The 25,873-nt window shown below is 38.5% G+C and overlaps 1 protein-coding gene across 1 annotated transcript in view; it reads right to left on the reverse strand.

Annotated features, from left to right (window-relative positions):
- Positions 1 to 25,873, reverse strand: part of LOC122550239 (cysteine-rich hydrophobic domain-containing protein 2) — a 62,126-nt gene that overhangs the window by 34,180 nt on the left and 2,073 nt on the right. Inside the window, exon 2 of the mRNA XM_043690998.2 lies at positions 4,811 to 4,865. Within this exon, the coding sequence (XP_043546933.1) occupies positions 4,811 to 4,865 (55 nt within the window). The remainder of the gene's footprint in view (positions 1 to 4,810; positions 4,866 to 25,873) is intronic.

Consider the following 25,873-nt stretch of genomic DNA (forward strand, 5'->3'; position numbering starts at 1 on the left):
CTGATCTTTGCAATTTGGTATGTCCAGTTTTTGTCTTTATATTACCTTTAACTTCCTACTTCGGCCTGAATGCTTTATCTCACTCACATTTAGACAGTCTACATGAAGATTACAGTTGCCATGTCTATCACACCACATCTTTCACAAGCTACTTTTATTGTTTGATTATTATCACATAACAGTAACTGTTCTGGAGACCCATAAATTACACTTACTTAGTGTTTCTTACCCCGGCTATGTCTCATTCTTACCTATACTGAGTCTACTTCCTGCTCTCCAAACCTAATCACACCACTATCTTTATCCCATCATTTCTTATCATGGCAATTATGCATTTTTTAAAGATACTTCGAGTAGCTTAATTTTTAACTCCCAGTCGTGGTCACCATAAATGCACACGGCTGTAATAAACTAATTGCTATTTATTTTTAACCAAAATGTTAGTAAACACAGCTGGAGCAGGTGGGACTTGAGCCCATGCCTCCTGGCTCAAAGGTAGGTATACTGCCACTTTAACACAAGACCCATCAGCATAACGGCTATTAGACCAAGTCAGTTTATCTCGAATTATATTATTAATTCATCTACCTTGCTACAAAATGTTCTCACATTCAAATGAAGACCAATACTTTATCCACCCTTCTGTTTAGGCACAAGAGCTCAACTCAAGTGCATGTACACACATTATACAACTGACACAACATTTTATTTTGCTCATGCTTAAATCAGATGGATAAAAGAGCACTTTTAAGAGTTAAAGTTGCAAAGAAAAATGACAAAGTTGAGCAAGACAGTGGACAAAGCAAACTTAAATTTTAGAATTTTCTAGATACTGGCCAATTATGCGTCAACAATCCAAGCACAGTTGTGAAAATGCTGCATGCCCTCAACTTGTTAATGATCTACCGAGTGAAATGTATTGAAAAGGTGTCAGTGCCCTGGAACAGAAAACAAATCATCCAAGATGTTGGCATGTGTATTTCAATCAGTTTGGTCAGAATTGATGTCTTAAGTGTTGTGACAGACACAATCATAACCTTATTTTTATATATGATGAAATTATCCACAACCATAAAAATATGTACAAGCAGTGCCATTTTCTATGATCTACTAATCAGAAAGGTTTGATTCTTGCACTTGGGCAAGCTGTCTCATGTCTGTTCAAAATACATGGTATTGTTGTAACTTTAAGACTCCTGTTATAGAGTTATACAGTCGTACAGCACAGAAACAGATGCTTCAAACCCTTCGTCTGCGCTAATCTAATCTAGTCCCATTTGCCAGCATTTGACTCATATCTCTCTAAACACTTCATATTCATATACTCAACCAGACGTCTTATAATTCTACCCCCCTCCACCACTTCCTCTGGCAGCTCATTCTATACACATACCACCTTCTGCACGAAAAAGTTACCTTTCAGGTTTTTTTTTTTTAATTCTTTCTATTCTCACCTGAAATCTTTGTCCCCCTCTAGTTTTAGATCCTCGCCGTCCTGGAAAAAGACCTTGGTTTTTCAGCTTATCCATGCACCTCATGATTTGATAAACTTCTACGGTCACCCTCAGTCTCCGATGTTACAGGGAAAAAAAAGCCCCAGCCTATTCAGCCTCTCCCTATAACTCAAACACTTCATTCCCAGCAATATCCTTATAAATTTTTTCTGCACCTTCTCAAAGTTTAACAACACCCTTTCTATAGAAGGGTTACCAGAATTGTACACAGTATTCTAAAAGTGGTCTTAACAATTCCTGTCCAGCCATAACGTGACGCTCCAACTCCTAAACTTCATGTTCTGACTAATGAAGGCAAACATGCCAAATGCCTTCGTCACCACCCTATCTACCTGCAAATGTACTTTCAAGAAACTATGAACCTGCACCCCTCGGTATCTTTGTTCGGCAACTCTTCTCAGGGCTGTATCATTAATTGTACAAATCTTGCTCTGCTTTGCTTTACCAAAATGCAACATTTATCTAAATTAAACTCCATCTGCCACTCCTCAGCCCACTGGCCAATTTGATCAAGGTCCCATTGTACTGAGTTAATCTTCCTCACTGTCCAGTACACCACCTATTTTGGGGTCTTCTATAAATTTATTAACCATGCCTCCTATACTCATATCTAAAACATTTACATAACTGACAAAATGGGGTCCCAGCACCAATCCTTGTGGTACGCCACTGGTGACAGTCCTCCAGTTTGAAAAGCAACCTCTATCACCACCGTCTGTCTCCTACCTTGGCTAACTCCCACTGGATTCTATGTCATCGAATCTTACTAACCAGTCTACCATGTGGAAATGTTTTGCTGAAGTCCATATAGGCAACATCTACTGCTCTGCCCTCAAACCTCTTTCTCGCCTCTTCAAAAAAACTCAATCAAGTTAGTGGGTCATGATTTCCAATGTACAAAGCCATGTTTACTATCCCTAATCAGTCCGTGCTTTTCCAAATGTATTTAAATCCTGTCCCTCAGAATCCTTCCAACAACTTACCATTCATCAGTGTCAGGCTCACCAGTTTATAGCTCCCTGGCTTTCCCTTATAGTCTTTCTTAAATAATGGTACCAGTTTAGCCAATCTCCAGTCTTCCAGCAACTCACCTGTAGCTGCCAGTGACACAAATATCTCAGCAAGGATCCCAGCAATCTCTTCCCTAGCATCCCATAAAGTTCTGGGAAATACCTGATCAGGTCCTGGGGATTTATCTACCTTTATGCATCTTAAGAACTCAAGCACTCCTCTTTTGTAATATTAACTCTTTTCAAGATATCACTTTGATTTCCCCAAGTTCTCTAGCTTCCTTGTCCTTCTTCACAGTAAATACTGGCACAAAACATTCATTTAGTATCTCACCCATCTCTTGCGGTTCCACACACACACAGCCACATTGATCTTTAAGTAGCTCTATTCCGTCCCTAGCTTCGCTTATGCTCTTAAAATACTTTTAAAATCTCTTTGGATTCTCCTTAACTCTATTTGCCAAAGTTATCTCAAGTCCCCTTTTTGCCCTCCTAATTTCCTTCTTAAGTATACACCTGCTGCCCTTATACTCCTAAGGATTCACTCGATACCAGCTGTATACCTGACACGTACCTCCTTTTCTTTTTCTAAATTAGAACCTCAATTTCTATAGTCATCTGGCATTCACTACATCTACCAGCCTTGCCCTTCACACTAACAGAAACGAATAGTCTCTGACCTCTTGTTATCTCACGTTTTGTAGCCTCCCACTTCCTAACCATTCTTTTACCTGCAAAGAGCCTCTCCCAAACAAATTTTGAAAGTCCCTCATTTCGCTAAAATTGGCCTTACTCCAAGTTAGAACTTTAACTTTTTGATCAGTCCTATCCATTTAAAATGAACAGAATTGTGATCATTTGCCCCAGGGTTCTCCCCATGACACCTCAGTCATTTGCCCTGCCTTATTTTGCCAATAGAAGGTCAGTATTGCTCCTTCTCCATTAGGTACATCAACATATTGAATAAGAAAATTTTCTTGTATGCACTTAAATTCCTTCCCATTCAACCATTTAACACTATGACAATCCCAGTCTGTGTTTGGAAAGTTAAAATGCCTTACCATTATGACTCTATTATTTTTACAGATATCTTAGATCTTCTTGTTCATTTGCTTCTCAATTTCCCACTGACTCCTGGGGGGTTTATAATACAACCCCACCAAGGTGATCATCCCTTTCTTATTTCTCAGTTCCACCCGTATAAATTCAGTGGATGATCTGACAGGAATATCCTCCCCAAGTACTGCTGTAATGTTATTCCTAACCAAATTCGCTACTCCCCCTCCTCTCTTGACTCCCTTTCTAACCTTCTAATAGCATATTTACCCTGGAAGATTAAGCTGCCAGTCCTGTCCATCCCAGAGCCACGTTTCTTAATAGCTATGACATCCCAGTCCCATGTTCACAACCATGTCATAAATTCGTCTCTCTTACCTGTCAGGCCTCTTGCATTGAAGTAAATGCAGCTTAATTTATTAGTCTTATCTCATTTTTCTGTCAAGCTCTCGTCTGCCTTGACTATTTGATTCGCTCCCCTTGTCTACTGTACCAGCCTCAACCTTTTCTATCGTTTTGGTTCTCTTCCCTCTTACAAGTTTAATATTGCCCGAGTAGCACTTGCAAATCTCCCTGCAAGGATATTGGTCTCCTTCCAATTCAGGTGGAACCTGTCCCTCTTTTATAGGTCATTTCTATCACTGAAGAGATCCAAATGATCCAAATTGTGAATGCTTACCCCCAGCTCCTCAGCCACGTACTCATCTGCTCTATCCTCCTAGTCCCACTCTCACCAGCATGAGATACAATTAGTAGTTCAGAGGACCTCGAGGACCTACTTTTTGACCTCCTGCCTAGTTTTCTATATAGTCTCTGCAGACCCTCATCCCTTTCCCTACCTATGTCGTTGGTACCTCCTGCTGGTCACTCTCTCCTTTCAGAATATTCTGCAGCCTCGGAGACATCCTTGACCCTGGCACCAGGGAGGGAACACATCATCCTGACGTCTCACTGCGGAAACATTCACAAACAAAACATATTCCGGCAGCCAGTCTCCAGGAACATTAAAAATTCTCCCTGATCTTCCACATCGGACAGGAAGAGTACATCACGCTACTAAAAGTGATTTCTACCCCTGTAAAAATCGACAGACCTAATTTAAAAAATTGACGATAGTCCCATTTAATGTACTTCAAATACTCCTAGCTTTGAAAAATTATTCAGTTACAAACTGTACCTCAATCGCCAACAATTGAAACCGTGACTCAAGAAAATAAATTAATGATTTACCTTTCCTGTTAACGATGAAGGGAATTCTGATTCAAATTTGTTGCTTAATCCAAACCTGAAATTGCAGAACAAAGAATATAGAATCTACACAACTCTGAAATACCGTTCAAAAAGTAAATTTTACTTTGTAAATAAATTAACAATGAAATATTTCACATCTGTAAGACATTCTTTACAATGAGAGGAAGAAATATGTGTAGAATAAATTTTATATTGTGCAAAAAATTGGTTATTGGTTAGTATCAAGAAATCTTTGAACAGCACAGCAAAGATTCACCCAATCTCTGAAAAGCTGATCTACTGCATCGCTAAGATCAAATCCAGTTTCACCAATTGGTACTTTTGTCTTGTAATCCCTGAGTGGTACTATCCAAGTAATGTTGAAGTACAGCATTTTGTGATTTAGAAGCTGCTCCGCTAAGAAGTGATCCTCTGCTAAGAATGTTCAAACTTGAAGAAGCCATCACAGTGAAAAGGGTATATTTATACAATCACATAATAGGAGTACTAAAGTCCATTTCACTAGCTGGGTCCACACCGGTCTCTGAAACAATACTGCCTGAGCAATCTCCAACCTTTTTTCTTGGCAACTATTTCCCTTTTAGCTAACTATCAAATTCCTTGAAAGATGATTGAATCTGCCTCTATCATCTTTTGAAGCAATACATTCAAGCTCATAATCACTCGCTGCAGGAAAAAATCTTTACTTTATGTTGTCTTTGATTCTTTCAACTGAAATCATGTGCACCAGTTCTCAACCCTTCTGCTAACAGGAACAGCTCCTCTCTATCTCGCTGGTTCAAAATTCTCGAATTGTCTCCCTAATGGCATGGTGGGTCATTCCACAGCAGATGGACTACTGCAATCCAAGAAGGCAGCTCACACCACCTCCTTAAGGGCAACTAGGGATAGGTAATAAACACTGTCCAGGCAGCAGTGCCTTCATCCTATGAATGTTTTTGTTTTTAAAACAACCTTTCCTTCTTGAACTACAAACTGGAATGGAAATCAGACTACTCTATAGCAGAATTACCAAAGTTTTGCAACTTGGAAAAAATCAACTGGTGCATATTTCAGCTATGTAAGACAATATTGCTTTTCAAAGGTGTGACAGGGATACTCTGAAATAAAGTGACACCAAGAGTCTGTGAATTAAAGAAAGGCAGTCTGATGACAGCCCTTGAATGGACCATGCAACAGTTTGCGACGAATCTCAGAACAGATACCTCCAGAGCTGGCCAACTGAAAGCATGTCTCTCTCCTCTTCTCCAGTACAAGTGACAAAATACTAAATAAAAGAATTATAACAAGAGATGTGGGTCCACCAGATCAACTAGTGAACTGAAGGACAACAATTGCTTCACAAGCAATGGGGCACACCATTCCTCTGAAGGCACCATTATTATTAATAACTGACCAGACAAAAAGCTTTGGGAAATAACTGGCGTTTTACCATGACACAGCACATGGTGGTCCAGGGCGCTTTTCTAATTTAAGCGTAGAAGAGTCATTTTGCAGATTTTGTCTTGTGTTGTAGACGGGAAGTGACATTCCTCACCACATAATACACATTGCTAAACAAATAATTTTTAAAAATCCCTCAATTGCCTTATGCCTGCCTGTCTTCATAATCTCCATTAGCCCCACACCCCTTCAAGCTATCTGCGTTTCTGAATTTCAGCACTTGCACATCCTCAATTTTAAATAACTCCATAAGCAACTGTATTTTCATAATTACCAAGATTCCAAGTTCTGGAATTCACTCCCAAAGCCTCTCCATCTCAACATTTCCCTCTTTTCCTTTAAGAATATGGCTTTGGCCATCTGTCCTAATATCTTATTATATGGCTAAACATGAATTTTTGTTTGACATCTGTTGCATAATATCTTGGAATGTTTTATGTCGGGAACATTACATTAGTACTAGCTGTTGGAAAAAGAATTACAGTGCACAGTGAAAATTTCATATGACCACCGTTGCATAGAGTTGTTTTTGTCCTATAATTAACAGATTGTAATGTGTTATCCATGAATCTCAGAATTTTACAGCTAAATCTGCATTTAAATGGACTAGCACCAAAGTTCCCTTGTAACTCTGCAGCTGCACAGCAACCTGAAAGTTCATCCACAGGCCGCACACGAGTTGGTCCCTTCAAATTATAGTGCAGGCATCGCCTTGCAAAGAAGAGCTGTGCATTTAAGCAAATCTCACACATTCAAGATGACCTATGCGCACTCAAACTAATAATGTTGCTATTCTATCTTGATCTAAAACTTAATCATAAACTCAATGAACATTTAGAGCCCCTCACTGTCAATGAACTTTGCAGTTTCTAATTACATGGAATATAATCAATTAGGGCAGTGAAATCTATTTTTATTAAATATAGGCTTTTGGCCTACCTCAAAAGGTGGAAACATTCATATTTAGGCAAATTAAATAATTCAAAACAAGGGGACGTCTACCCCAAACAGATCAATATTTGGGGCAGGTGTGATTCTGTACATTGCCAGAAGCCCCCAAATTGAACTCAAATGCAACATGGAGGTCACGTACCAGACCCACTCTGCAGTTTCTAACTAAGTTGCATAGAGAAAGGGTAGCAAAAAGCACGACCCAGTGGCTCAATGCGCCAGGGACGAAGGTTCCATTCCAGTCTCTGGTGACTGTGGGGAGTTTGCACGTTCTCCCAGTGTCTGCATGATGTTTCTACTGACTGCTCTAGTTTCCGCAAAGATGTACAGGTTAGGTAGATTGGCCATGCTAAACTGCCCTGTAGAATCCAGCGATGTGTAGGTCAGGGGGATTAGTCATGGTAAATGCAGGGTTACAGGGATTGAGTGGGGGACGTTGGATCGGGTATGATGCTCTATGGAGGGTTTGTGCAGACTCAATGGGCTGAAGGGCCTCTCTCTGCAATGCAGGGATTCTACATTTTTATTTAAAGTTGCTACCAGCAACAAAATATTTTCACAAAAGATCTGGCTTTAAATCAGCATAGAAGGCAAAAAAAACATATTGAACAATATTTATTTCCAGTACATTACATTATCTTTTAAATAAAATAAAGAAAAAAATCAGAACAAATAAGTAGAACAAGGCAAATGTAAGTGAAAGATGTAGGGAAATTAAATACTAAAAATAGAGACAGTGGTCAAATGATACACTTTGAAAATCAGTCTGATTTTGTTTTCTTTTAAACAAGTTTTTTACTTGCACAAACCTCCAGGCTTCAGGCTACTTATTTTTTTTCTCATTAGCTTTCACCTTTCCTCAGCATGAATAGATTATAGTTTAGATGCATCTGCTAATGCAAACAAAGACATCTGCTTTACAATGAACTTCTAAAATTCAGGTTAATTTATAGATGAGGTTCTCAGATACTGGAAAAATAGTCTTCTCCCTCACTACCTCGTCCTAAAAAAAATGCATTATTCTAAAATTTGAAGTAGTTCATGCTATGGTCACCAATTATCTTGTCGCAGCTCAGCCAAGTAGTTATTTCCTCTATGAATCAGGGTAATAAACATTAACCATACCTTCTCACCTCAATCAACATGCTTCAAAGTTGATACAGAACTTGTTCTCAACCAATGTCTTTATTTCCAAAGGTCACACAATACAGCAAATAGGAATCTCAGGATTGATTATTTTTCTATAACAGTCCAACAATTCCATGCGTCAACTGAAATTAATATCATTGGCTATTTATCTTGAAAGCCATCAGAATATGTCAGAAGTTGCATATAGCAAACATTAGAATTCTAAAGATTCACCGCCCTAAAATGGTCCCAAATGGCTTGTTTGCCTTTTATTCTGAGATAGTCTCTCCTTGTTCTAAGCCCTTCCAAAGCAACTACCCTTTCTGCAATTACTCAGTCTATACCTATAAATTTGTAAATTTCTATGAGATTGTCTCTCATCTTCTAACTCCAAAGAATACAGTCTCCTCAATCTCTCCTCATACAACACTATCCTTGGAACTGGTCTGGTGAATCTCAACTACACTCCTTCTATGGCATATACCTTCATTCACAAAGGGGACCAGATTGCAAACAATACTTGAAGTTTCAGCAGTGCTCCATACAATTGAAGCAACAGTTCATTGACAAGTTAGTACAGGAACATACTCAATTATTACCCTCTCCAGAATCAATTATTTTAGTAAATCTTTGGTCTATTAACAATTTTCAACGGTTTTGGTAACTACACACTAGATTAAAGTGCACACAGCTTCCAGCATCTAAGGGTCAGTCACCTGGGATAACAGATTTTTAATTCAGTGGTTTAGTCATTTTTCATTCCTTTAATAAAAAGCAATGACAATCACGTCTACCATGCTTGGCAAGATCAATGTATTATGATGCTTCTGGATAATTGCTCGTGAAGAGAGTTCCACCGCCACTAAAGAAAATCAAGTTCTACATGAGATTTACAGATCAGAAAGGCTTAGTAATGCTTAAACTGTAAGTGATCAAGCTATTTTCTTTACTGTATATCAACAGTACTAAGATAAAAACTCATGTGGTTCTTTCTGCCAACCCCTGTTTTATATTGTCTTGCTTTCTTTTAAAAAAAAAGACAGCATAAAAACCAAATAAATATTTCGCACATCTCTTTCTACCATTTGCATGAAATAAAGGGAACCTGGTTTCATGTTATGCGCATTTATTAACATCCACTGAAATGATACTTGTTTATTCCAATCCACGTCAGTTAAGTGGACTTAATTATACAATACCAGTACTCTATCAAATTTCTTAACATATAGTGTATTTTATGATTAATCAAAAGATTGACTGGAATTAATTTGCAGTGTAAATTTAAAAAATTTTAGTTAGAAACCAGGAAAAGCGGTTTGCGTATTTTTTATTAAAGGTTTCATTATCTTAATCAGTTGATGCAATTACCCAACATTTCTCATACATGCACTTCTCTAAAAGTTCATCTTTTAAAAAGAGAACCTTGTAAATCCAGATGATTTTCATTCATTTTTGGAAAAAAAGTGAGATTGGAAGATTTAAAAATGACTTGCGTCTTAGTTATAGGTTTTAGTATCAATTCCTAGCAATGTCATTTCTTCCTTCTCCCACATAACGGGCAAATAATAATGTTAGCAACAGCAGCCCCACTAGCAACTACATCAAAACAAAAGAACTGATTCAACAATACCATAATTTGCATTACTCCCTCCAGCACTAAAACTCAGAGGAAGAAACGATAATCAGATTTTTTTCACAACTCTCACCATTACGGTTCCTTTATTAGCTAGTGAGAGTTGTGAAATACAACTTTATGACCTTAAAGCTTATTACATGTTTGAGGAGAAACATCACTTCTTACAGATGAATGAACAAGGTATGTGGTAACTTCCAACTTTGACCTATTTCAGAAAGAAAAATATGTGATCACTGAAACAACCAACTAAGTTAGAGCAAACACTAATTCAATTCCTTTTAGATGCTACATTGACCTGCCAAGATTTCATGGTTAAACAAAATACATCTTACGACATACCACAAGTAACCTTCCAACATCTAAATGGGGAATAGCCAAAGAGGCAAGAGAGTTCAAGTTAACACATTGATGATGGTGCAAGACAAATTGATTTGACTTTTATTACTACATTGCTATTTGTAGGCATTTGCTAAATGACAAGTGGTTGCTGCATTTCCATACACTATTGTTAAAAATTACTACATTGATTATACAGTATTTTGAGACATTAAGCATTCTTCATAAGAAAATACAGATCCTTGGCTTAGAGGCAGTGTGTGAATGCTCGGAAATTATGCTGAACCATTTTAATTCACTTCTTAGTCAAAGTATGGTGTGCATTCTGGGCTTCACGCTCTGGTAGGGATGTTGGTATCTTGGAGTGGGCATAGAGATTATGCTAGAATGGTACCAGGAGTGAGAGACTTCAATTAACTTGGCAGACTAGAAGAGCTGCAATCACTGTTGTTACAGTTGCTAGTGTCAAAACAGTTAAGGGAAAATTTAATAGAGGTGCTAAAGATTGTGTGGGTTATGTTAGAGTACAGAAGAAACTTTCACTGGCAGGAGGGTCAATAACCAGAGGGCACAGATTGAACATAATTGCAGAAGAACAAGAGAAGATGATCCGTTAAAAAATAAGTACAAGGGACTATGATGTGATGTATACACCACTTAGCAACTCCCAAAAGGGAACTGGGTATATAATTAATGGAGTCGTTCTCAAAGCTTTTGGTGAAAGAAGAGGGGGTGGAATTAATTTGACAGCTCTTTCAAAGATCAGTAGTAAGCTTGATGGGCTGAATGGTCTATTTTTGTGGAGTAAGATTCTCTGATTATATGCACAAACATAAACCTGTAAAGAAGAACAAAAGGAAAATATAAAAAATTGTTTCCTATAGTTATGATTTCAATTTCAGCTTTTTAAACATCACCCAATTGTCAAAGAGACTGTACAAGGAAATTGTTATTTCTGATCTATTCACCACGTTTGCCTGTAAGATAAGCTGGCACATATTTCCTCAACATTCCTCCTTGAAAAACTTTACAAGCATACAAATTTACTAAACTTGGAGCATTAAGACTGTACAATACTAACCTTGTCAATATTGCAAGGTAAGTAGGAATAAGAGCTGGAAGCCTAGTGATGGGAGATAAGGAAATAGCTGGAGAACTTAACAAGTACTATTCGTCAGTCTTCACAGTGGAAGACATGAGTAATATCCCAACAATTAAAAGGGAGTCAGAGGGCTGAGTTGAGTATGGTTGCCATTACACAAGAGAAAGTGCTAGAAAAGCTAAAAGGTCTTAAAATTGATAAATCTCCTGGCCCTGATGGGTTACATCCTAGAGTTCTGAGGGAGGTGGCTGAGGAAATAGCAGAGGCATTGGTTGAGATCTTTCAAAAGTCACTGGAGTCAGGGAAAGTCCCGGATGATTGGAAGATCGCTGTTGTAACCCCCTTGTTCAAGAAAGGATCAAAGCAAAAGATGGAAAATTATAGGCCAATTAGCCTAACCTTGGTTGTTGGTAAAATTCTGGAATCCATCATTAAGGATGAGGTTTCTAAATTCTTGGAAGAGCAGGGTCAGATTAGAACAAGTCAACATGGATTTAGTAAGGGGAGGTCGTGCCTGACAAACCTGTTGGAGTTCTTTGAAGAGGTGACAAGTAGGTCAGACAGGGGAAACCCAGTGGATGTGGTCTACCTAGACTTCCAAAAGGCCTTTGATAAGGTGCCACACGGGAGGCTGCTGAGCAAGGTGAGGGCCCATGGTGCTCGAGGTGAGCTACTGGTATGGATTGAGGATTGGCTGTCTGACAGAAGGCAGAGAGTTGGGATAAAAGGTTCTTTTTCGGAATGGCAGCCGGTGACAAGCGGTGTCCCGCAGGGTTCAGTGTTGGGGCCGCAGCTGTTTGCATTATATATTAATGATCTGGATGAAGGGACTGGGGGCATTCTAGCGAAGTTTGCCGATGATACAAAGTTAGGTGGACAGGCAGGTAGTACTGAGGAAGTGGGGAGGTTGCAGAAGGATCTAGACAGTTTGGAGGAAATGGCTGATGGAATTCAATGTGAGCAAATGCGAGGTCTTGCACTTTGGAAAAAAGAATACAAGCATGGATTACTTTCTAAACGGTGAGAAAATTCGTAAAGCCAAAGTACAGAGGGATCTGGGAGTGCTAGTTGAGGATTCTCTAAAGGTAAACATGCAGGTTGAGTCCGTGATTAAGAAAGTGAATGCAATGTTGTCAATTATCTCAAGAGGGTTGGAATATAAAAGCACTGATGTGCTACTGAGACTTTATAAAACTCTGGTTAGGCCCCATTTGGAGTACTGTGTCCAGTTTTGGTCCCCACATCTCAGGAAGGACATACTGGCACTGGAGTGTGTCCAGCGGAGATTCACACGGATGATCCCTGGAATGCTTGGTCTAACATATGAGGAACGGCTGAGGATCCTGGGATTGTATTCATTGGAGTTTAGAAGATTAAGGGGAGATCTAATAGAAACTTACAAGATAATACATGGCTTGGAGAGGGTGGACGCTAGGAAATTGTTTCCTTTAGGCGAGGAGACTAGGACCCGTGGACACAGCCTTAGAATTAGAGGGGGCAAATTTAGAACAGAAATACGGAGACATTTCTTCAGCCAGAGAGTGGTGGGCTTGTGGAATTCATTGCCACAGAGTGCAGTGGAGGCTGGGACGCTAAATGTCTTCAAGGCAGAAATTGATAAATCTTGATGTCACAAGGAATTAAGGGCTACGGGGAGAATGCGGGTAAGTGAAGTTGAAATGCCCATCAGCCATGATTGGATGGTGGAGTGGACTCGATGGGCCGAATGGCCTGACTTCCGCTCCTATGTCTTATGGTCTTAAGATTATCTGGCAACATGAAGCATTAGAATCACAGAGGATGGTCAAATACATTTTAACAATCCCATAAAAACTTTAATCTACTTGCACTTAAATAGTATTATATGAACCAAGTAGTCAATGATGTGACTTGAATGCCACTACTTTTTGTTCATGTGGACATGCAATCAATTCCTTACTTGACCTCCACAATAAATATAGTATGTGTCCAAGATAATGCAATTTTCTTTCACAAAAATCTGCTTTGTGTACAATGTGTGTACTTGAACTCTCTTGCCTCTTTGGCTATTCCCCATTTAGATGTTGGAAGGTGACTTGTGGTATGTCGTAAGATGTATTTTGTTTAACCATGAAATCTTGGCAGGTCAATGTAGCATCTAAAAGGAACTGAATTAATGTTTGCTCTAACTTAGTTGGTTGTTTCAGTGATCACATATTTTTCTTTCTGAAATAGGTCAAAATATGCTTCCAAAGTAATGCAGAAGTTCTTTGATAGAAATAAACTTCAATATCTATAAAATATCTTTTCAGCATGGAACATTTGAAATTAAACACATCAGCAAAAACAGACTTAAGCAAAAGCAGCATAAAGATTGACAAAGATACAGGACATTATGACAGCAAACTCTAACATATAAATATGCTATTCTTCTGTATTATTGAAGGAAGACTTTAATAAGCGTATTTGTTGTTAATATCCAGAACTTTCAGCACAAAGCCAGTAATTATGAATATTCAGACAAAAACAAGTTTGGCTTGGTCATGATATCTCTCCTCTCCAGTGTGGACAGCCTACCAAAGTTCACTTTCTAAACTTAGTATAAACGGTGGTCATTTGAGCAAGGTACTAAGGTGGTGCCAAATAATAATGGTAACAACTACTTCAGGTGATCAGAGAAGTTGTTATATTTAACTTTATTGAAGGGTTTCCTTCTTTTGTATGCTAGGTCTTTTGTCTAGGCGAGCCCCAATCCCTATGCTCCAGTGCCTACATTATTACAGTAAGTGACTTCCAAAGTACTTAATTCACTGTAAAGCATTCTTGAGCATCTCAAGGTCATGACGAATGTTAAACAAATGCAAATCTTCATCACTTTCTTTCACTACAGATATCGCTATAAACTTTTGACCAGAATAATTGAGAAGGATATTTCCATCAAAGATGCTTTATTTACTATAATTATTTTGAGCATCCACAGAAGATCGCATTCATCCAAGATGAGATTCATTTCTTCAGCCTTTTTGTTAAACTATATTATGTTAATTTATGTTGTAAAAGAATAACAGCCAAAATTCCATAACAGTTGTGGTAATTTAAATATCCAAACCCTCAAATCGAAGAAATGTATTACTTATAAACTAAGTTACTCTACTGTGGTATTTTTGTACCTGAACCTTTTTAAAAACTCTGATTTAATAACTAAATCTATGAAACTTCCAAATCATTGAGTAAAGATTTACTAACTCCCTTAGTAAACAGTTCCTGCTACTTAAATTGTGTTTGGTTGGTAACCTAGGCTTGTTTGATTTTAATAAATGAGATCTGCATTCAAAAGTTCTCAGCGGTCATAGACATAAATAAACTTAAAAGCTTGGATATATTTCAAACACAAAGAATGAACTGCTCTGTTTGACCTCACAGGCAACAAAACGAGACTTGAAACGATTGCATTGTTTTAAGTTTGGTACAACTGTAACCAACTGTTGTGCAAAATAAAACACCACGTTATTAGGTTTTCAGAGACAGCCACAAAATAAAATCAGATTTTAAAAAGAATTGTTTGCGTCAAAAGAAAAAGTATCCTTGTGACAATTAGACTGATAATACAATCCCTTTCTCTCTTCATATGTCTATTATTTAACTGAAGCCTACTGCTATACAAGAACAAATAATATTCCCATAGAAAATTTTAAACATCTCTGTTCATGTCACACTGTTCAACCCTCAATTGTGTTATTAGCAAAATACTTACTAGTTTTCTTTTTGGATATATTAATTAATTCAACATCAGTTCCTTTTTTTGGAAGTTTCTTCCCAACATTCATGATCTAGGGCTTAGGGCACGGATGAGAGAAGAATTCTAAACTCAATTGTGGCTTGTCCCTTTTAACTTTTGTGCCAACAACATTGTTGCTCAAACCAAGTCTATGTGATCTAATCCCTGAACACTTTAAAGCCCTAAATAACGTCTTCTCTCAATCATTTCTTTCATTTAAATATTTAATTGCTTATAGCTTAAAGCCCAGGAGTCCCAGAATCAGTTTTAATATGACAGGTACAGTTGAAGATAGATATTGGGTGGACACAAAGTTGCAACAACTTTTGAGTTTATATTTAAATGCCCTTGAGTAAGCACTCATCAGTTACTGATTAGCTACCTTAATACTTTTGTATTAGATGGCTGCTTAATTGGTGAATTGAAGTTTTACACAGCTTTGTTGTACCAAAGATTAAAAGGATGAAAGCTCATAGGTCAGAAATATAAAGTGTGAGAGAAAACAGTCTATAGTCCTCTTCTTCTTCTCAGTATCTACATTTTTGAAAGGTAAGCATTATTATCCTTTACAATAATATTAGTTTGGAAGGGTAAGGCTTAACTCCACAAAGGACAAATATCATTACACCTTTACTAGTCAGTAACATTGTTGTGTAATGAAACACTATGAGTATAATCTCGATCTGTATCCTCATGGTCTGACAGGTGTCCCAACATCAAGCCATAGATCAGTGGTTGAATGAAGTGTGGAGAGCAAGCCACGAGCAAAACTCAAAAAAGTGAGATGCCAACCTGTTGAAGCAACAAGACTTGCATGTACTCTAAAGGGTTGAAACAGCGATACAATAGACAGAGCTAAGTAATCCCACAAACAAGTGATCAGATCAGAGCTCTGCAGCCCCGCACAAATCTCAAATAGATGTGGTGAACAATAAAATACCTAAGCAGAGGAGAAGGTTCAATAAACACACCCATCGTCAATTATGAGAAAGCCAAACACATCTGTCTGAAATAGTGGGATCCATTTTCAGCAGAGTTTGATGATACATCTTGCATGCCATTTGAGGTACCCAGCATTAATGATGCTGGAATTCAGCTAATACAATTCACTCTAAATAATTTAAAAAAAACAGCAGAAGGCATTAGGCATAGCAAGGACTATTGTCTGTGATAACATTCTGGCAGTAGTACTGAAGACCTCCAGTCCACAACAAGGTCCTGTCAGTTATTTCAGTACAGTGAACAAATGTATAAAATTGCTCAGGTACATCTTGTCCACAAAGAACAAGACGGATGCAATCCAGTTATTTGCAATCTCTTTAATTAATGATCAAGAATAGATTAACGCAATTCATTGTATAGTTGACAAATATAATGCAGTACAAGACAGTAATAGCCTGCTCAACAATGATGAGTTTGGTTTCTGCCACGACCACTGTGCCCTGACCTTATTAAGCATTGATAAAAGCACCAAATTCAAGAGGGAAGGTGAAAGTGAGTATCCTTGACATCAAAGCACCTTCTGATCAAGTGTAGAATTAACAGCCCTAGCAAAATGAAGGCCCATGGCAATTAGGGGGAAACTCTAACGGTCGGATCATATCTAGCACAAGTTGGTTGTGGTTACTGGAACCCAAGCATCTCAATCCCAGTACCTCGATACAGGATTTCTCAGGCTGGTGTCCTGAGACTAACCACCTTCAATGAACATCCCAACGTCATGAAGTCAGAAGTCAGCGTGTTCACTGCCATTCAAATGCTTTCAGTACTGAAGAAGTCGTACCCTGTGCAACAAGACCAAACATTATTCAGGATTGGGCTGACAAGTGGTGAGAAACATTCATACCACACAAGTGCCAGACAATGCCCTATTCTAACAGCAGAGAATCAGACCATCTCCCCATTTCATTCAATCGCATTACCATTACAGAATCCCTCACTATCAACATCCTTGGAGGCACCACAGACCTGAAATTGAACTGGCCATATAATAGTCACAGAGTCAGAACTGTGATTATAAGAGCAGATCAGAGACTGGAAGTTCTAAATTCCTCTAATTCCCTAAAGTTTGGCTATTGTCCTCAAGGCACAAGTCAGGAATTGACAGATTACTCTCTATACGCCGGGACTCATGCAGTGCCAAAAGCACACAAGCAGCTCCATATCTCAAAAGGAAATAAGTAGCTAGATGAACAGGCACCCTATCCATCACCTGAAGCAACAGCACAAAGTGCAGCAGTGTGCGCATTGTACAAGACAGACTGAAGCAACTCTTCCCTCCTTAGCAGCCTCTTTATTGTAGATTTGTAACCTACATCATCTGCAAAGATAAGGCCAGCAGATTCTTGGGAACACCACCTGCACAGTCCCTCCCAACCACAAAACATTTTAACTTGAAACTATGTTGCTGTACCATCACTGGGCCAAAACTTGGAACTTTTTTTCCCTAATACCATTGAGTGTACGTATTCAGGGTGAAATGCAGTACAGGTCTGTCTGCTATGACATACATTTCCTGTAACACGACTGATGAATTGGGGACTTTATTTGTAAAGTGCGAACTTTTAAAAAGTGTGTTGGCTGTAACACAATTACATTGCCAACAGTTTAAGCGCTGTTTCTAAAGCGAGATTTTTTTATAAAGCGGAGTTGCACAAGATTGCAACCAACACATTATAAAACTGACTATAGTTCATGCATCCTCTCATGAGAAACTAGGAACAGGCAACAAAAGCTGGCCATGCTAGCAACAAACTCATCCCACAAAATGAAATATTTTTAAAACTCCTAAGAATATTGTTCTGTTAACAAATTAATCGCTGTTAATTAAATCACGATTAGATAATGGGCTTTAGCTTTAATGTCATCAAATTCAACAGCACAAAGGAAATAATTTCCAGTGAAACTAGAAAAAAAAATGCATTCATAGCCTCTACAACATACAACATTGGCATTAGAAATAAAGGCCTTTATAGGAATAGTCCTTTCCTTTTTGGCAATGCTAGTTCATCTACACAGTAGTGACTTCCTGCCAGCAGTTATTACCGTGTTTTATAGTTGATGACAATAAGGTGAGACAGTTAAGCTTCAGAAATATTTTAAGGGTGTAAACTGCACTTCTAGAGTTTTTAAAACAACACTGCCAGGAATCTACCTCAATTTGGAATATTTCAATAAGGCATGTGTTTACAATCATTTCGCTTTACAATTTACATTCTTTGGTTTTACTTTCTGCATTTGTTCTTTTTCATTATTCTTCAATGATAAGACAATTTTCCAGTAAAACAGTGCAGATTAAACTCTTGATCACAAATTTAATTTTTCCGATCAAGATCCTTTGGAACTACATGAAGCATCATAATTAATGACCCTCACTATTAAAAATGCCATTTAACATATACTCATTTGATTTTATATTACAATGCACACAGTGACAGTTTGTAATGTTTAGAAGACGTACTGCAGCAATTCACCAAGGCTCCTTCAACAGCCTCTTGCAAACTTGCAACCTCTATCAAGAAGGGCAAAGGCCGTAGATTTAATGGGAATCACAGCACTTGAAAGTTTCCCCTCTAAGCCACTAAGGATCCTGTCTTGGACCAAGTATCACATTTCCTTCACTGTCACTGGGTCAAATTCCTGGAAGACTCTTTTTAACATTACTGTGATTGTTGCTGCCCCAAATGGGCTTAAATGGTTTTTTAAAAATAGTTCACCACCACCTCAAGGGCAATTAGGGTAGGGCAATAAATATTGGTCTTTGCCAACGAAATTTATATGAACAATTACAAAAAATGTAAAAATAGCTGTGAAATATTGAGCACAGTGAAAATAATTTAACCTTAAGGTATTGATGACAAAATGCTCAAGTTTTGTTAGAATCAGATCATCACTCCTATCCACTATTTTCCATTCTCCATTCACTAATATTCTTCAATAGCCAACTGTGCAGTCTCATGGATTGCATATAATAATTAAACACATATCCTGACTACAAAGAACTCACCATTCACCATTACACTTAAGTGAGATGTTAAGGGATTAATTTGTTCTGCAGACCTGCAAAATAAATTGATGTCCCAGGGGTAGGGTAGTATGTTTCTCTGTCTTGCAGAGAAACTGTAAAACATTTACATCGCCATCTCCTACTATTCAGAGTAAATTTATGTTATCATCTCCTATTCAGAATCAATAAGAACATTACAGTTAAAACTTTAATTACGCCCTGCAGTCAAAAAAATGATTTACACCAGATCTTGCCATTAAGGAATGATCTGAATTACATTATTTCTGGAAATGGTCAAGTCACTGCATTGTGTCTTAAGTGGTATGCGGCTATGGGGGGGGGGGGGGGGGGGGGGGGGGGGGGAGGGGAGAGAGAAGAGAGTGGCTGAGGTTATTTTGAGGGCATTGCAAAGCCGTGTTGAGGGTTCCTCCAAAGCTTGTACTTGATTAATAAATTTTGGCTGTTCACCAAAGTTGGCATATTGCAGTTGCATCAAGTGTGTAAGAATCTCAAGAATATGAACCTAAGATAAGCAGGTCACAATATGTTAAAACAACTTGCACACAAAATTGCAGTTACAAGGCAATTATCTTATCTACGGTTTGACAGACAAAGCTAAACCAATTTGCAATTTATACAGTATATATCATAGTCACTGGACATCTCAAAATGTTTTACAACAAAAGAAGTACTTGAAGTGTAGTCATTATTGTGATGTGAAACTGAAAAAATGAATTTCAGCTAGCACTTGCATGGTATCATTTCTGTCTTACGGTCATCAATAAATGTTTTGACAAACAATGGATTATCTTGAAGCATAAATCATTGCCATGGAGCCAAAACACAGCCAATTTGAAGACAATCAGATGCCACAAATCATAAATATGGCAAGTGACTTGGTTGGGATACAACCTCTTCATCGAATAGTGCATTGAACATTTGTGTCAACCTAAGCAGGAAGTCCATAATTCAACAATTCATTCTAAAGATAACACCTCTGACAATGTAGCACCCTCTCAATACAGCATTGAAGTCGCTGGCTGGATTCTGCAGTTGTTGCTCTTTATATAAAAAAGATTTTCAGGCACGGGATGGCGCAAGTCTGTGGCAAGTGTGACCTTCTGACCCAGAGATTGGAACACTATCTTATGTTAGTCAACAAAGCAACAACCAAGAAAAATAAAAGCTTAACCAACTGAAGAGTGGGAAAATGATTGCCACACAACACAATCACAACTGTGGCTAATTAGAAAATCTAGCTGTTTGGTGTTGGCCTAACAATGCTAAAACAAGAATGCAATGATGAACTGATTAAAATTTTGCAGGGCATAATCACTGAAGCTTACTGTCCGATTAAGCAAAAACATCCAATTAATGAAATATATAAAAACACGTTTGAACAGGTTAGTTAAAAATAACTTATTGTCAGATGTCTTGGTGGTTGAGCTGTTAAGGCATTGGATCACAATCCATTTTGCACTGCAAGTATGGGTTTGAAACCAACTCCCAGCAATGTGCCATGGATTATTCACTATTTGAATCTTGCAGCACAGTGAACTGGGCTAGAAGATCTGGAGGTATTTCATAATTTGTCTGAACAGCAGCAGCATGGTGGCTCAGTGGTTAGCTGCTTCACAGCACCAGGGATCCAAGCTCAATCCCAGCCTCAGGGAACTGCAAATGTGGAATTTGCACGTTCTCCCCGTGTCTGCATGGGTTTCCTCCCACAATCCAAAGATGTGCAGATTAGGTGAATTGACCATGCTAAATTGCCCATAGTATTCAGAGATGTCTAGGTTCAGTGCATTAGTCAGGTGTAAATATAGGGTAGAGGAATAGGTGTGAATGGGTTACTCTTTGGAGGGCCAATGTGGACTTGTTGGGCCGAAAGCCTTGTTGCCACACTGTAGATATTCTAATACAGGAGGCAAGATTAGTAAGTAAATTGGGAATGACACCAAAATTGGCGGTACAGTGGACAGCGAAGGAGGCTAAGAGTACAACAGGATCTTGATCAACTGTGCCAGTAGGCCTATGAATGGCAGATAGAGTTTAATTCAGATAAATGTAATGTGTTGCATTTTGGTAAGATAAACCAGGGCAGATCTTACATAATTAATGGTAGGGCCCAGGAAATTGTTGTTGAACAGACAGACATAGGGATGCAGATACTTGGTTCCTTGAAAGTGGTATCACAGATATTCAGAGTGGTAAAGTCAGCATTTGGCATGCTTGCTTTCATCGGTCAGAGGATTGAGTACAGGAGTTGGGCTGTCATCTTATAGCTGTACAAGACATTGGTGGGGCCACATTTGGAGTAGTGCACACAATCCTGGTATCCCTGCTACAGGAAGGATATTAATAAATTAGAAAGGGTGCAAAAAAGATTTACAAGAATGCTACTGTGACTAGATGGTTTCAGTTATAAGGAGAGGATGGAACTTTTCTTCCCTGGAGTGTTGGGGCTAAGGTGACCTTATGAAGATTTATTAAATCATGAGGGGCACGGATAGGATGAATATCCAAGGTCATTTCCTCCAAGTCAAGGGGAATCAAGAACTACAAGGTATAGGTTTAAGGAGAGAGGGGAAAGATTTAAAAGGGACTTAGAGGAGGAACTTCTTCGACGGAGAGTGATGTGTATATCGAATGAGCTGTCAGAGGAAGTGGTGGAGCGAGTACAAAAACAACATTTAAAAGATATTTGGAAGGTACATAGATAGAAAAGGTTTAGAGTGATACGGGCCAAACACTGGAAAATGGGACTAGTTCAGTTTAGGAAATTTGGTTCAACGTGGATGAGTTAGGCCAAACAGCCGGTTTCTGCACTGTATGGCTCTATAATTACTTCAAATGAGTAACAAAGCTAAGTCATTGATGAAGAGTGTGTGAAAATGCTTAAACTACTTGAAACTCAATATTCATTGAAGAGGTTGAGGAAGAACATCATACAGGGATTTGCAAACAACAATAAGGATACTTGGAAAGCAATTCTGATAGGGGAGCAGTCAGATGTTTGTGCAACGGCAAGCATGATGCCAAGATGGTATATTATCTCCCTTGATGTCAGAATGCAGCATGTCACTCAGCAGCTGCTCAAAATGCTGGCAGTTAGGGGAAGGCAGAACAACTAGGGGTTGTAGTAAATATTAGTACTGACAGCATGGGTAGACAGGAGAAGATACTATAGGTAGATTTTAAGAAGCTAGATAACAGTCTTAAGAGCCAGCATCTGATAGGTAATAATCTACTCCACAGATCAGTCCCAGCACTACACTCCTGAGAGTATAGAAATAGAATAGCACCAATGAATGCATGGATGTAGACATGACACAGGAGAGAGGGTTTTTGACTTCTGGGGCAAGTGATATCGGTACTGGTCAGGCAGGCTGCACTTTAATATGGCATGACCCAATATCCTCATGTTTGTAAGTGCTGAGAGAGAGGGTTTAAAATAGTTTGTTGGAGGAATGGAAACCAGACAGTTAATAGATAAACATAGCATTGGAAGTTGCAGGCAACATCAGATTAATAAATGGTATGGCATCATGTAGAATAAAATTAAGAGAAAATAAAGAAAGATCCAATTTAAGTTTACAATGAATGCCAATAAACATGCTAGCCACAGTAAATATGGTGCTATTTGATAGGAGTCACACTAGCTTGAGAATATGAAGCTTTGCGACAACAGGATCTTGGCTCAGAAAAGAGCCAAGTTGCATACTAAGCATTAATGGACACAAGTTGTTTAGAAAGATAGGAATGATTAGGAAGGAATGAAAGGGGAAAAGATGACAGCATTTAGAGCTCAGATGTCCTGGAGGACTCAAGGACATACTTGGTTTTAATTAAGAAACAACAGACAACAATGACTGAGAAAGGTAGAGGAACAAATTTGCAGGGAAATAACAGAGAACTGAAAGGGTATTGCAATACTGGAGTTACAATTCTCTACTTGCAATCTAGAGCTCTCAGCTAGTTATCTAAAGACATGCAGATAATCCACAGCAGCTAGAAAATTCAGATTGAATAAACAAATTACAAAGCTAGCCACAACAAGGACTATGAAACTACTAGAATATCATTAAATTCTATGTGATTTGCTTTGGCTTTTCAGGGAGAGAAATCTGCCCGAAGTGATTCCAGATCCATAGCACTTTGGCCGACACTTAACTGCCCTCTGTAGCTTAGCTTGCTACTTCCTTACATTCAAGACAATGACAGTTTACCTTCACCTTCTCAAGGGCATTTGGGAAGGACACTAAATGCTGGCTTTGCCAGTGAATGCCCACCTTATACATAAAATAATATAGAACAATGATACATTGAGGAAACAAATAATCCCAGACCTGTCATCAAGCAATTTCAAAAGGTAAGGAGAATAGTATCAGATCCATATGTGACGAGCAAACATGCATTAAAGCCAGCGCCTTCACCCATCCCCGCAACAGAAACTTGACGTATTATAGTTGCAGCTGAAAAATGTGTTGCTGGAAAAGTGCAGCAGGTCAGGCAGCATCAAAGGAGCAGAAGAATCGACGTTTCGGGCATAAGCCCTTCTTCAGCTCTGATCTCCAGCATCTGCAGTCCTCACTTTCTCCTAGTATTATAGTTGCAATCAGATCTGCAAATCAAGATTTGGTCTAATCATAGAATCCCTACAGTATGGAAGCAGGCCACAGCACCCCTCTGAGGAGCATCCACCTAGACCCACTCCCCTAACCTATCTCTGTAACCCTGCATTGTCATGGTTATTCTACCCAGCCTGCATGTTGCTGAACATTATGGACTGTGGGAGGAAACCAGAGCACCTGGAGAAAATCCACATGGGGAAAATGTGCAGACTTCACACAGACAGTCACCTATGGTTGGAATCAAACCTGGTTCCCTGGCGCTATGAGGCAGCAGTGCTAACCACTGAGGCACCATGCCACCCACATTGCATGAAATACCAACTGATCTTCTTTCTGAACAGTCATAGAGTGTTACTGTCATACAGCATAGAAACAGACTCTTTAGTCCAACCAGTCCATGCCGAACATAATCCTAAACTAAAATAGTTCCACCTGCATGCACTTGGTCCCCACCCCTCCAAACAATTCTTGTTCACAGACTAGTCCAAGTATCTTTTAAATGCTGTAACTGCAAAAATCTTATACTACTGAACTGTAATAGCTATATTAAATCTAGAAGCAAGCTTGCAATCTCAGGAGCAGCTACAGGATTCATACTACTCTCAGTCCCCCATTTGTTTTTCACTCTAAGTTAATCGAGAATCCAGAGTTATCATAATGAAAGGCTTTAATTAGTTTGTTATAGATGAATAACTGTCTAAAGCACATTGAGAGTCAGAAGATTCTGAAACACGTTTCAGAGAATCTACTTGGCCAGTATATTTCCAGTCCAACAAGGAATTGTGCAATGCTGGATGGGAGTCAATTCACCCTAACATGGAACTATATTTCCATTCCTTCACTGTCACTTGGTCTAAAATCCTGGAACTCCTTTCCTAATAGTACTGCGAATGTAACTAAACTAATGAACTGCAATATTCAAAAGGAGCAGTAAGTAGGTCTGTAGTAAATGTTGGCCTCACAAGCAATGCACACATCCAAGAGCATTTCTTTTAAAACTTCAAGAAAATCGATTGAGCTTTTTTGATGACAGTAAACTAGTTGATGTGGTCTGTACAGTCTTCTAAAAGGCATTTGATAAAGTACTACACAATTGGTTTGGCCGAGCAGTTGGAACTGACGGAATAAAAGACAGTAATAGTATGGATGTGAAATTGGCCAAATAACAGAAAACAGAGGAAAATGATGTTTTTTGGACTGGGAATTGCAAGTGTCAGTACAAGAATGACTGCTTGGTTTAGCATATATCAATGACCTAACAGGATACAGGGTATCAAAATTTACAAATGACAAAACCTAGAAGAGAACTGTGAGGAGGAAGCGGACACAGATAGGCTGGGGGGAATTAGCAGACATAGCATAGAGAACATTTAAATTAGAACAGTGTGAAGTAATGCTTTTGGAACAGAAGAACAAAGAGAAGCAATATAAATTAAAGCATGTCATCCTTTGCAAAAACAAAGAAATGGAGAGATATGAACACATCATTGATGCTGGCTCGACAGGTTGAGAAAATGGTTATAAACTAAAGCATTCTGGATCCTGGGCTTTATAAACACAGGCACCAGGTATAAAAACAGGTTTATTTATTAAGTGGTAAATCTTTCAACAAGAATATGGAATCCAATCTGCACTGCACTTTTGGAAGGATATGAAAGCTTTAAAAAGGGTGCAGAAAAAATAGGAATGGCTCCAGAATTGAGGAATTTCAGATTGGAGAAATTGGGTTTATTCTCATTCAAGAACCTTGGAAGGGTATTCAATAAGGGTGTTCAAAACGCCAACAGTCTGGGCAGAATAAAGAAAAGTTGTTCTCTAATTAAAAGATTGAGAATAACAGGACAGATTTTTAGTGTGAATAGCAAAGGTAGCAAAACTAATTTGAAGAAAATCTTTTTTTTAATTCAGACAGTATCTATAAACTGCAATGAGTCTGGAGGCATACTCAGTCATAGCCTTCCAAAATATTCTTCTTGGACACATTTCAAAGTGAACATTTTTTTTGAGTTTTTTGAAGAAGTAACAAAGAAGATTGATGAGGGCAGAGCT

Source organism: Chiloscyllium plagiosum, unplaced genomic scaffold (genome assembly GCF_037043375.1).
Source record: "Chiloscyllium plagiosum isolate Xiang-an unplaced genomic scaffold, Cpla_swu_hap1 HiC_scaffold_1, whole genome shotgun sequence".
In the NCBI taxonomy this organism is placed as follows: Eukaryota; Metazoa; Chordata; class Chondrichthyes; order Orectolobiformes; family Hemiscylliidae; genus Chiloscyllium; species Chiloscyllium plagiosum.